The sequence below is a fragment of the Erpetoichthys calabaricus genome, chromosome 1 (genome assembly GCF_900747795.2).
Source record: "Erpetoichthys calabaricus chromosome 1, fErpCal1.3, whole genome shotgun sequence".
NCBI classification, from domain to species: Eukaryota; Metazoa; Chordata; class Cladistia; order Polypteriformes; family Polypteridae; genus Erpetoichthys; species Erpetoichthys calabaricus.
In genome coordinates this window covers 58647920-58661903 of record NC_041394.2, presented here as the reverse complement: position 1 = coordinate 58661903, position 13984 = coordinate 58647920, and the positions used below count along the sequence as shown (strand labels likewise).

The 13984-nt window shown below is 35.4% G+C and overlaps 1 protein-coding gene across 4 annotated transcripts in view; it reads right to left on the bottom strand.

The window, feature by feature from the left end:
- The window catches only part of LOC114650601 (large proline-rich protein BAG6-like), a 119008-nt gene that overhangs the window by 66954 nt on the left and 38070 nt on the right, over nucleotides 1–13984 (bottom strand). For 3 of the 4 annotated variants that reach the window (XM_028800361.2, XM_051934613.1, XM_028800353.2), the window contains exons 4-6: nucleotides 13219–13421; nucleotides 12671–12742; nucleotides 8752–8802 (exon numbers count right to left, since the gene is read on the bottom strand). In XM_028800361.2, coding sequence (XP_028656194.1) covers nucleotides 8752–8802; nucleotides 12671–12742; nucleotides 13219–13421 — 326 coding nt within the window. The remainder of the gene's footprint in view (nucleotides 1–8751; nucleotides 8803–12670; nucleotides 12743–13218; nucleotides 13422–13984) is intronic. The other variant, XM_051934617.1, reaches the window with a different exon arrangement.

Below are 13984 nucleotides of genomic sequence, written 5' to 3'. Positions count from 1 at the left end.
TTTCTTTTAAATTAGGCAGGCATTTTCAAAATAGGATTACTGAACCTAAGCACTACATCACCATGCCCCAAACAACAAAATATGTATAGATGGAATAAATACCACAAACAAAATGCAATAAAAGGCCACAAACTAGCAATAAGTAAACAAATCATAAATCATTGCACTCAGAGTTCTAATCTTGAAGCATACATTGCAACAAAGTGTTAGCATGGGACTAGCTCATTTTTTTTTTTTTTTTAAATTGCTGCTCCAGGCACAACTGGAATGTCTTTTTTCTTTGCCATCACACTTTCTTCTTCCATTAAGAAAGAAACTCGATTTCCAGACAGTGTTCAGAAGCCATTAAGGCGGCAAACAGAATGTTAGGTTATATAACACGATGAGTGGAGTACAAGTACTGTGTGCAGTTTTGGTCTTCAGGCTACAAAAAGGACATAGCATAGCTAGAAAAGGTCCAGAGAAGAGCAACTAGACTGATTCCAGGGCTACAGGGATTGAATTGTAAGGAAAGAATAAAAGAGCTGAGCCTATATAGTTTAAGCAAAAGAAGAATTAAGAGGTGACATGATTGAAGTGTTTAAAATTATGAAGGGAATTAGTACAGTGGATTGAGACTGTTATTTTAAAATGAGTTCATCAAGAACATGTGGAAACTTTCGCACAAACATTAGGAAGTTTTTCTTTACACAAAGAACGATAAGACACTTGCAGTAAGCTACCAAGTAGTGTGGTAGACAGTAAGACTTTAGGGACTTTCAAAACAAGACAATGTTTTTTCTGTTCTAATGTTCTAACAATAAGATGACCCACAAAACAGGAATGGTTTAACAGGTAGAGGCCATTGACATTTTTCCCTCATCTTTTCTGACTGGTTACTCACTAGTTTTGCATTTGACTACGGTCAGTGTCACTACTGGTAGCATGAGGCGATACCTGGACCCTACAGAGGATGCACAGGTAGTCCAACTTCTCTAGGATGGCACATCAACACGTGCCAGATGGTTTGCTGTGTCTCTCGGCACAGTCTCAAGGGCACAGAGGAGATTCCAGGAGACAGGTAGTTACTCTAGGAGAGCTGGACAGGGCCATAGGTCCTTAACCCATCAGCAGGACTGATATCTGCTCCATTGGGCAAGGAGGAACAGGAAGAGCACTGCCAGAGCCCTACAAAATGAGCTCCAGCAGGCCACTGGTGTGAATGTCTCTGACCAAACAATCAGAAACAGACTTCATGAGGGTGGACTGTGGGCCTTGACATCCTCTAGTGGGCCTTGTGCTCACTGCTCGGCACCATGGAGCTTGATTGGCATTTGCCATAGTATACCAGAATTGGCAGGTCCACCACTGGCACCCTGTGCTTTTCACAGATGAGAGCAGGTTTACCTTGAACACATGTGACAGACGTGAAAGGGTCTGGAGAAAGCCATAGAGAACGTTATGCTGCCTGTAACATCGTTCAGCATGACCGTTTTTTTTTTTTTTTTGGTGGGTCAGTGATGGTCTGGGGAGGCATATCCATGGAGAGACACACAGAACTCTACAGGTTAGACAATGGCACCTTGACTGCCATTAGTTATCGGGATGAAATCCTCGGACACGTAACAAATACTTTCTGTGAGCCCAGACAAACGTTCTTACAGCATCATGTTTAACAGATTTCATTTTAACAAATGTTTTTTTTCAAGAAAAAATGTCCACTGAACAAGATAATGCAATGCAAAAACTACTTACTGTCATGCTTACACTTTTCACAGAGTCTCGGGAAATGGGCAACAGGCTGCCTCAAAACACATGAGATAGAAGCTGTGACATGGGGGCAATAGTCCTGCTTTAGCTCCTGCTGTCAGATTAGAAGAATCACCGCTGTGGCAGACCAGGAGAGTGCGAGGAAGAGCAGGTGAAAAACCAGTGTTAAATGTACTAAACATTGCGTGAATAGCACATTATGCGGTAGGCCTGATCATGCAGAGGACAACCAATTGCTTTGCTCTTGGTTTACTGTGTATCAGATGGAGCAGAGCACCTATGGAGATGTCCTTGCGCCACTGCCATTAGAGATAGTGAATCGTCGATAACCCAGTCACCACTATACTTATTTTCCCCATATCCGTTATAATGAAATATTTTTATGCTCCCATTAATTCCGTTACAACGGGATTCCACCTGTATATAGACACACAAACATATCTATATCTCTATCTATCTATCTATATATATATATATATATATCTATATATATATATCTATCTCTATATATATATATATATATATATATATATATCTCTATATCTCTATATCTATATATATATATCTATCTCTATATATATATATATATATATATATATATATATATATATATCTATCTATCTCTATATATATATATATATATATATATATATATATATATCTATCTCTATATATATATATATATATCTATCTCTATATATATATATATATATATATATATATATATACACACACAGTGCTGTGCAAAAGTTTTAGGCAGGTGTGATAAAATGCTGCAAACAAAGAATGCTTTCAAAAATGGAAGTGTTAATCATTTATTTTCATCAATCTCCAAAATGCAGTGAATGAACAAAAGAGAAATCTAAATCAAATCAATATTTGGTGTGACCACCCTTTGCCTTCAAAACAGCATCAATTCTTCTAGGTACACTTGCACACAGTTTTGAAGGAACTCGGCTGGTAGGTTGTTCCAAACATCTTGGAGAACTAACCACAGATCTTCTGTGGACGTAGGCTCCCTCACATCCTTCAGTCTCTTCATGTAATCCCAGACACACTCGATAATGTTGAGTTTAGGGCTCTGTAGGGGCCATACCATCACTTCCAGGACTTCTTGTTCTCCTTTTCGCTGAAGATAACTCTTAATGACTAGCTGTATGTTTGGGGTCGTTGTCCTGCTGCAGAATAAATTTGGGGCCAATCATAAGCCTCCCTGATGGTATTGTATGATGGATAATTATCTGCCTGTATTTCTCAGCATTGAGAACACCATTAATCCTGACCAAATCTCCAACTCCATTTGCAGAAATGCAGCCCCAAACGTTCAAGGAACCTCCACCATGCTTCACTGTTGCCTGCAGACACTCATTATTGTACCTCTCTCCAGCCCTTCGACGAACAAACTGCCTTCTGCTACAGCCAAATATTTCAAATTTTGACTCATCAGTCCAGAGCACCTGCTGCCATTTTTCTGCGCCCCAGTTCCTATGTTTTCGTGCATACTTGAGTCACTTGGCCCTGTTTCCACGTCGGAGGTATGGCTTTTTGGCTGCAACTCTTCCATGAAGACCACTTCTGGCCAGACTTCTCCGGACAGTAGATGGGTGTACCTGGGTCCCACTGGTTTCTGCCAGTTCTGAGCTGATGGCACTGCTGGACATCTTCTGATTTCAAAGGGTAATAAGCTTGATGTGTCTTTCATCTGCTGCACTAAGTTTCCTTGGCTGACCACTGCGTCTATGATCCTCAACATTGCCCGTTTCTTTGTGCGTCTTCAAAAGAGCTTGAACAGCACATCTTGAAACCCCAGTCTGCTTTGAAATCTTTGTCTGGGAGAGACCTGGCTGATGCAGTATAACTACCTTGTGTCTTGCTGCTGTGCTCAATCTTGCCATGACATAACACTGTTTTCCACAACCTCACCTTGGTAGCAGAGTTTGGCTGTTCCTCACCCAGTTTTAAGCCTCCTACACAGCTGTTTCTGTTTCAGTTAATGACTGTGTTTCAACCTACATGTGACATTAATGATCATTAGCACCTGTTTGGTATAATTGGTTGATCATACACCTGACTAGAATCCTACAAAATCCCTGACTTTGTGCAAGTGTACCTATAAGAATTGATGCTGGTTTGAAGGCAAAAGGTAGTAACACCAAATATTGATTTGATTTAGATTTTTCTTTTGTTTGCTCACTTTGCATTTTGTAAATTGATAACAATAAACAATCATCATTTACATTTCTGAAAGCATTCTTTGTTTACAGCATTTTTTCACAGTACTGTATATCTATATCCATCCATCCACACACACACACACACACACACACACACACACACACACACACACACACACACACACACACACACACACTAGGGGGTTCAATACAAATAGTATTTTTTTTTACCTCCTCTAAGCTCGATCAGCTGCTGGATTGCTGCCGTGCCATGTGATCTGCATCTTGCACAGCGCTTATATCTGGCCCTGGGCGTGGTTAAATCATTTGGCACAAAGTCTTGTCTCGCGGGACGGGAGTACTTGATATTTTTTAAGTTTACAATTTAAAAAGAGAACAAGAATCTGAAAATCTAACAACATCACATTAAACTTTGTTTAAAAAAGTTAAACTAAATTCTAAAAAGAATGACACCAAACATATATATGTAGGTTTTAAAATAAGCCCAATTTAAAGCGTGGCAAAAATGTCAATCACAAAATCGTTGCACTTTTAGGCTTAGGATTATATATATATATATATATATATATATATATATATATATATATATATATATATATATATATACATACACACACACACACACACACACACACACACACACACACACACACACACACACACACACACACACACACACAGAGAGAGAGAGAGAGAGAGAGAGAGAGAGAGAGAGAGAGAAGATATGTGAAAAGGTAAACAAATTTAAACATTTTTTAAACATTTTTGCATAAGTGTTTAGTCCATTATGGCAAAAACTTGTACAAAAACATTGCATCGATAGCGTGGACAGGTATAGCAGCAGTTCTTCCATATGGTAAAACAGTTCACTTTTAAACATCACGGACGAAAATGTTGCATTGAAATGGAAAAAGAAGATATAATCAGAAATGCAAAAGACCAAAATATTTATTTGGGACAAAGCGTCAATGATCCCACAAATAGTATTAAATGTAATTGACAAAACGTTTCGGGACGTTTTTGGCTCTGATCAACCAATTGCGGGTTAAACCTTTATACTGGGAGGTGACTTTCATCAAGTTCTACCAGTAGTCAAGAAAAGAGGCAGATGGCAGATTTACGATGCATGCCTAAAGAGTGGGCCTTTATGGTCTTGTTCCAAATAATTCAAATTAAAAAAGAAAATATGAGCAGATCAAGATTCAGTTGATTTCGCTATCTGGCTACTAGACATTGGCAACTTTAAAATTAAAAATCTCTCAATAAAAGAAAACTTATTATGTCCAAATCTTATTGAAAAATTTTATTCCGAAGGGTTATCAATAAAAGAAATGAGTACACGGGCAATCTTAGCAGCAAGAAATGATGGAGTCAAACAAATTAACGCAAAAATTGTCAATCGGTTACAGGGCAAATTGATTAAATGTGTATCAATAGACTATGCTGAAGCAGTTGGTGGTGATAGTGCGGAAGATGAAAACGCAATATCCCGCAGAATATCTATATGCATTATATCCGTTCTTCCAGCGGCTGAATTACTGTTGAAAGAAGGAGGAATCGTAATATTATTGCGTAATTTATGTATAAGTGAGGGGCTATGCAATGGAACAAGATTAGTTGTATTGAAAATTGGTTGAACAATTCTAACATGTAAAATTTTAACAGGCAACAAGAAAGGTAATGTAGTAAATATTCCGCGGATATCATTAGACACCAAAGGAGTTGATATGCTATTCGTATTAAAATGTTTAGTTTCCAATTAGAATAGCTTTTGCTATGACAATTAACAAATCACAGGGACAAACATTCAAAAAAGTCGATTTATTCATCAGAGAGAAAGAAACTATATTCATTCGCGGACAGTTATCACAATGTCCAAACACGGACTCAAAATTCAAAGCGATATTGAAGAAAAGTTAATTCCAAATATTGTTTTTACTGAAATTTTACAGTAAAAGTGTAAGTTTAAAAAGTATTTGCATGTTAATTTCAAAGCCAAACAGAACAAAAATGTATAACTCAACGAATACCTCCAACGTAACATGAAACAATTTTCTTTCAATTTATTACTTTTTGCTATTTTTTACAATGGTTAATTACTTGCTGTAATGTAAAATAGTTCTACTATACATATGAAACAGTTCCCATGAAAATAATCTGTTTAAATTGTACATCAGCTTACCCATACGCGAGTGGCAGAGCCGCAAAGTGGCTGGCGAGCACATACACACACACATGCACTGCTACATACAACTCGGGTCTTTTGTCTGGAAACAGTGACAATTACAAAATTGCCTTATACAGTCAAAGGAGAACTTTGACAAATGCTAAATGCCATTATGGGGATATAAGTTAAATGATTACACCTCACTTGACTGGTAACGTTATTTTTTTCTCAAAGCACACTAAAATTTGTTTCTGAATTAATTCAATAAAAGTGCAATAACGTGAGTCTATGTGCGCAATTTGCTTTTTTTTAAAAATAAAGTGTACAATCCCTGTACTCGTGTGCTGAAATTCTCCTGCCTTAAACGCTAAGGATTTTCAGACATGACCTCTGCTGATTTTCTGTTCGATACAGTATGTGTTGATGCAGTGATGTATGACCAACACAGCCATTTTAATATGAAGTTTCACCTTCTGGTGCCACACATTAGTGCAGTACCAATAGTGTTTATATATATATATATATATATATATATATATATATATATATATATATATATAAAAAGTTTTTCAGAAGTTTGGTACCGAATTACTATGGAAATATTGATTCCTGTGAAATCCATAGTTCAAAGTATTATTTGATCTCTACAGAACCCAGTCTGTTGTACCAACATGCCTTAAAATGATTTATCATTGCAACTGTACCTAAATATCTCATCCAACCTTCCTGAATGATTACTTTCATGTTGCACTAATGCCTATAGCAATGAAGAATTTCAAGAGGGTAATCAAAAATTACATACGTTTTTCATTGCCCAAAGAACTAGATCAATTATAATTTGCATGTGGCTCCGGTAGATCTACATACAGTACTGGCCCACCTGGGCAGTGGGAGAAGGAATTATATGCGAATGTTATTTATAGACTATAGTTCAGTATTTAATCACCAAGCTTGGGGACCCGCATTTGAACACTCTACTACATATCAGAGTTTTTAAATTCAAAATAAGCAGACCCCAGGTCGTTCAAGTGGGTGGCCATACTTCAACATCCCTCACCAATAATGCAGGGTGCCACAGGACTAGTCTTCTCCTGATGCTAGCAAGAAACTGACTTTGGAGGAAAATAGCTGAGGCACTACCACCATCTCAGAACTAACAGCATTCAAGTGAAGAGGGTGGACAATTTCAGATACCATGGTGTCCACTTCACAGAGGACCTGATCTGATCCAAGCACAATGACACTATGGTGAAGAAGACATGACATCTTTACCATCTCAGACACCCGAGGGCTTTTAGGCTGTCCTTCCAGATTCTAAAGGATTTCTATAAATCCACCATCAAAAGTATACTGACAGGAAGCACTACTGCCTGCTTCGGAAACAGCATGTAGCTGAACTACAAGGCTGTCCAGAGAGTAGTACAATCAATTGAATGCATCACTGGGTGTGCACACTCTGTCTTCCAGGACATCTATACTAAGCAATGCCACACCAGAGCAAAGAAAACTGTCACAGATACCAACCATCCAATCAATTGGCTACTAATTAAAAAGCTGGCAAGAATGAAAATATGCAGAAGTACATGCAAACACAAGTTAACAAGTAATATTGTTTAACATATGTGTCCAAAGCAAAGGAAAGTTTAAAAACAGGAAGTATAAATATGGACAATTAAAAAAAAAAGGCACAAAAAAAACAAACAAACAAACTGGCAACATTTAGCATAAAGTGTCTGTCATTATATTATACATGCACTGTAATTACACAGTAACTACTTGGTAATGACTGTGTAATTGGCCATTTATTCAGTGTACCTCACACAAAGGAAGAGCTAAGTACACATTGGGTTATTTCTGATTGTGTACATACACATACTGTAGAATGAGTTACACAGTAGGTATACTATAATAATGCCTAGTTACATTTTAGTTATCCAGGTAACAACTAAATAATTAAAGTATAAGTACAATGTTATACCAAACATTACATGTAAAGTCTTGTCAACAAATTCCATTTGCAATTACAAGAAAGGTGTCAATATAATATAAAAAAAACATATTAGTAATGCCAGTTTAATAACTTGAATTTTTACACATAATTCTATTTTCTCTGTTCTGCAAACAAAACATTGTGAAAATACAAAACATGGTCTAAAGAACAGAGGGGACTGTCCTAAATTTTAGTTACATACATACTATAAGCATGATAGAACGCTAAGCTTCATTTATTTAAAAATATTTTCTGCATGTCTGTAATATGTACTGTAACTAAATGTATTTTAAATTTACTGGTCTTTAAAACGGTTCTAACTGTAAAAGTAATAAGACTATATCAGCATTTCTGGTAATGAACTATTTAAAGGCTAGGGGTAGAAAAACATCCAAGTTAACATAATAACTACAGTCAATGTGCATTATATTTCTAAAAACTTCCAGTCACATTCAATAAAAATATGGAAAGCCAGTGCAATTCCAGAGCATTCTGCACATTCATTTATCCACTACATATTGAGCGTAGAACAATAAAAGGTGCAGTTTAAGCACTACCTTTGAAGTGTTTTATATTATAAATTGCACTCTCTTATAAAAGGCTTCTAGAAACCAAAAAGGTTGGGGATCAATGGGCTAGGAGACACCCACCTGAACTGTTTGCTCCATGTCTATATGCACATCCACAGAGGATCCATTGCTCTTAAAAGGGGAAAGAGAGAAATGTTATCCCTCAACATTTCACTTTCACATGCTAATAAGTGTTATGAAAAAAGGGGTCTACATTTTTAAATTTGTTCATAAGATTTCACCTGGTAAACAAACATAAATGAACCTTAAATTACTTAGTACTAGTTACTATATAATACAAACATGTATAGCACTGAAATTGCACAATACTGAGCATTCAGTTGCTTTGCATTTTATTACTAATTTTGTTAAATAGAATTTTTGAAATCTATTATATATTAGAGAGAGAAAAAGAGAGTTAGAAAAAAGCAATATCCATACTTTCTAATCTTTCATATTGATTAAAAAATTACTACTAAAGTAAATGTTGTTTTGTACATATGTGCCAAAGGAACACAAAATTTCATGAAAACAAAAACCTCATACTGTATAAGTTGTTCCTCTCCATTGTACCAATCAAATATCTTCATGCAAATTTAAAAATGATTAAAATTTTAAACATGAAAGATGTTCCTTGGAACTATATTTCAACTGTTGATTTATGGTGTTAGATGCTGTAATCATCCCCTATTCAACAGAAACTAAATGAACTTGCATTTTGAACTCACCAATTAGTCTTGTTTGTGGGGGATACCAAGATTAAGGAACATTTTATGGTATTGAATAATTTCCTTTTAAAATCAGATTTGAATCTATCATCTGATACAATGGGCAAACAATCCACAATCACTATAGTACTTGGTTAAATGATCATTGGTACTCCCCTAGTTGTACTCTCTAATTCATTCATTCATGCAGATAAGGAGTCACAAACACAAAATGTATTAAGATTTTGCAAGTAAACTCAAAAAGTACTATTTCTCTGCAGTAACAAACCATGACAAAAAGGTGGAGAAAACAATTTATGTCCTATAAATGATAGTACAGAAGCAGAAATTGCTAACTTGAACTAAAGAACTGAGATCATTTTAGAAAAGAAGAGCAAAAAGTGGTAGTATGCCTGATCATTATTAGTAAGTGGAAGAACGTTAAAGTATTTTAACAAAAAAAAAGTAAAAGTACAGACAGAAAACAATGTCTGTGTAATACCAATACATAATACCCTAAATGGTTTGAATACCTGGGCAACACACACATTAGATGATGAAAAAATAAGATTAAAACTTTTGTAAACTAAAAATCAAAAAACAAAAGAATTTATAAATGAATAAAAAAACACATGACCACAGCCTTACTTTCAGTTACTTGCAAGACATTACAGTCATAGTTGCATGAAACTGTTTGTATTCTTATACACAGACAAAAATATCATTGGTTGATTAATAAAGAAATCTATCACAAACAAAAACTTGAATTGTGAAGTATGAAATGTGACTTGCAATATAAAAATGAATATGTTTATAAAAGGCTGTTATCAGATTACAAATACAGGCCAACTGCAAATACTTTCATGCACATCATATTAACTAAAATGATGCATACAGAGTGAAACAATATAGGAAGCCCTGAACCATTTAACTCACTCCAGACACTGGACAGTGTGGGTGGAAAGTTGGTTTACACACGTGTAGAGAAAGACTGCCAATTAAGATCCACTGTGATAAACATATCACCATTTGGAGGGCTAAGGGGGTACCACAGGTTCTTATTTTATTTTTTTAACTGATATTCATTATGAAGATCAGGTAATCTTCATTATAGATCTGATCACAGGTCTGAGCATTTTAAGAAATAAGACACTGTATAATAAAATATAATAAATTATTCTGAATATTTTTCAATAAAGAACTGAGCAATTTAAAAAAGATATTCTTTAAAAATCTAAAGAATATTGTTCAAACTTTTAATGACCGCTATCAGATCAAAAATGATTCAAAAGACAATTAGGGATGGTAAAAATGAAGGGTGTATTCTAATCATATCATAATAAAGGGAAAGTCTTCTACTTGTAAAGTAGTTTAATTTGCCCTAGACACTAGTAACATAAAAAATATCTCCTCCAAGAATTATACAACTGCAAGCAATAAATAGCAAAAAATAAACCCAAAGTCTTACATTCAGATATTTGTATGCCTACTGATTCACATGTTGACATTGTGGATATATTAAATGGACATATTTAGTTTTTGTGACACTATATTGTTATTGACAGATGTCACAGTGCTATATTCATTTTATTATGCAGTCCTTTTAACCCCTAGGGCCATGCTTACAACAATTATGGTTAACAAAAAATAATTTACATTTTGATAGGCCATCATCAGTTTTATTGTTTAAGAAAAGTAAACTAAAATACAAAGCTGAGAAATTCATTTTACAAAAATATTCATCCTAAACCTCTGTTTATTGGGTCAAATACACCTGTATGTTTGATTTCTACCTGTTCTTTACTGCAATGCAATATAAAGAGATAGATAGATACTTTATTAATCCCAAGGTGAAATTCACATAAACGGAGCTGCTGAAAAGGCTGCCACTCTCGGTGGCGCCTGAGTCATTAATCAGAACTTAGGAAGAAAAGTTTTTCAGGAGGAGACAAGTGAGGGACAAGTTAAATGGTACTGAGGATACCAAGCACCACTGCTGAATCTGGAAACTACTTGAATTACTTACAAAAGCAGCCACTAAATCAAAAACAACTTACAAGGATTTGCATTGCATAATAGCTAAGATGGAAGCAAGTGTAAGTCAGGCAATAATTATTTAGGTACTCCACAAATTTCAGCTATAAGGTACAACGACAGGGTCAAATTTGGAAAAAGATATCTTATTAAATTACACCTTGCATTTAGACCAAATATGGATGAGTCTCTGAAAGAAATAAAGACCTTAATAGTATTTGTAATGTGGTTTCAATGGCAAGCACTATGTATGGAGAAAAAAAAAAACCAAGAGCATATAGAGCAAAACAGTCAACATTCTACAAAAGTTCTGGTGCTAAAACAATAACTGATATTAGAAAAAGACAACGGCCTGAAACTCAAAGCCAAAGCTACGCCTGGATGACTTAAAAAAAATGAAGCTCCATCAGTAACCCAGTCTCTATTATTCCCATAAAGAAATTACTGCAAGAACCTAAAACTTCCGTACACCCTTGTGCACCCACACATGCATTTTTTTTATCTCTCTGTGTACATATTTATATTTCTATAGCTATAGTACTGCGTAAAAAGTCTTAGATACATCAGATAGTAAACAAAAATTTGTCTTTGATGATTATATGTCTTCTCGAATGGTGAACAGAAAATAGAAATAATGAAATATGTTCTTTTCTACTGAGAGTCCCAAGCATTCTTTTTGTAAACAGTGAAGTAATACAATATGATATATGAATGTCCATAAAGAAAATAAATAGTAATAGAACATTTTCCAGTTAAAACTGCGAAATCTTTGTAAGCATATAGCCTAGTACTTGCTTAAGCAAATACAATAAACAAGTACTAATTATCAATGACATAACATATAGGTTGCATCAAAGTGATTAACTGAAACACAAGCAGCAGTCTAATGGTAATAAAACAGGACCTGGGAAAACCATACTAAAAAGGTTGCAGTTGCAATCCAACACTGTGGCAACAGTGAGCAAAGCAAGAAGAAACACTGCGACTATGCTACATCAAGGTCACTCTGTGTTTAATGGGGCAACTACTATATTTAAATAACACAAACCATCTCTATTAATTTCAATTAACACTTTTCTAGTTTATTCAGGTCAACCTAATGCTAAAGAAAACTATATACATTTATGGGTAAGAAAAGAGGAGATGAAATGCAGGAAATTGTCATATTGCAATAAATTGGATAGATCACAAAGTTCTTCTAGATACTACTTCGACAGAAAGATAGTCATTACAATACAAAAATAGTAAACTTTACTCACTCCAGTGTTGGTGCTGACACGAGCATTTCTGCCAGCCTCTCCTAAGCCAGCCATTACCTGCTGCACTGACTGCTGCACGGAGGGGGTGGGGGTATTTGGGCGGATGGGAGAACAAACAAAAACACCTTCAAGATTAAATTAAAAATCAAACAAGACATACTCCTTACTGTATTTAAAAACTATATAAATTTCTGATTGTTACTACAATGAGTGATTGTAGATGTGTGCATGGTATGTCCTAGAAATGAGACAAGAACCTACTGGAATGAATGCCAGTCGAGGTTGATGTTGCTGTGATATATTGTCTAATAATCAATACAAATCCACTAACAAAACACCTTATTTCAGTGTTTCTGTAGGAGTTCTTTACATTTTTAAATTATGTCATTTCAAGAACTTACTAAAAAAAAAAATCTGCCACTGCCACAAAAGGCTGTTCTCTAACTAGCCAATTTACCGATTATAAAAATGAGTAAACTTGAAATTACAAGGTTCTTGCAAAATCCTTCACTATACTATTTTTTTTTCTTTGGTACATTATCAGTTACCTGAATCTGTTGTGGATCCATGAGGTTGACTGGCAAGTTGAAGGTGCCAACCATGACATAACTATTGGCATTCCGGTCATGAGGAGGTGCAGTAGGACCATGAGTAGTAGTTGCTCCTGAACTAGATGCTCCACTACTTCCTGTACCGGCCTGTGTCTGTGGGGGTGCTCTTTCAACAAGGTGAATAACTTTTCCATCAACATCTACAGAGGAGACAAAATGTAGTGGTAACAATGTATATTAGATAAACCATTTTGATTTAAAACAAGAAAAAAAATCAAAGTATAAAAAATAATCAGTTTTCAATGTCAATAAATTAATTTTGCTCACAAAAGCTTCAATAAATGAAGATTGAATGCCAGTGTAAAAAACAGCTACGGCTAATCTGTAAAATGTCAGTATACAGTAATCCCTCCTCCATCGCGGGGGTTGCGTTCCAGAGCCACCCGCGAAATAAGAAAATCCGCGAAGTAGAAACCATATGTTTATATGGTTATTTTTATATTGTCATGCTTGGGTCACAGATTTGCGCAGAAACACAGGAGGTTGTAGAGAGACAGGAACGTTATTCAAACACTGCAAACAAACATTTGTCTCTTTTTCAAAAGTTTAAACTGTGCTCCATGACAAGACAGAGATGACAGTTCCGTCTCACAATTAAAAGAATGCAAACATATCTTCCTCTTCAAAGGAGTGCTTGTCAGGAGCAGTGACAGTCACAGAGATAGAGAAAAGCAAACAGATCAATAGGGCTGTTTTTCTTTTA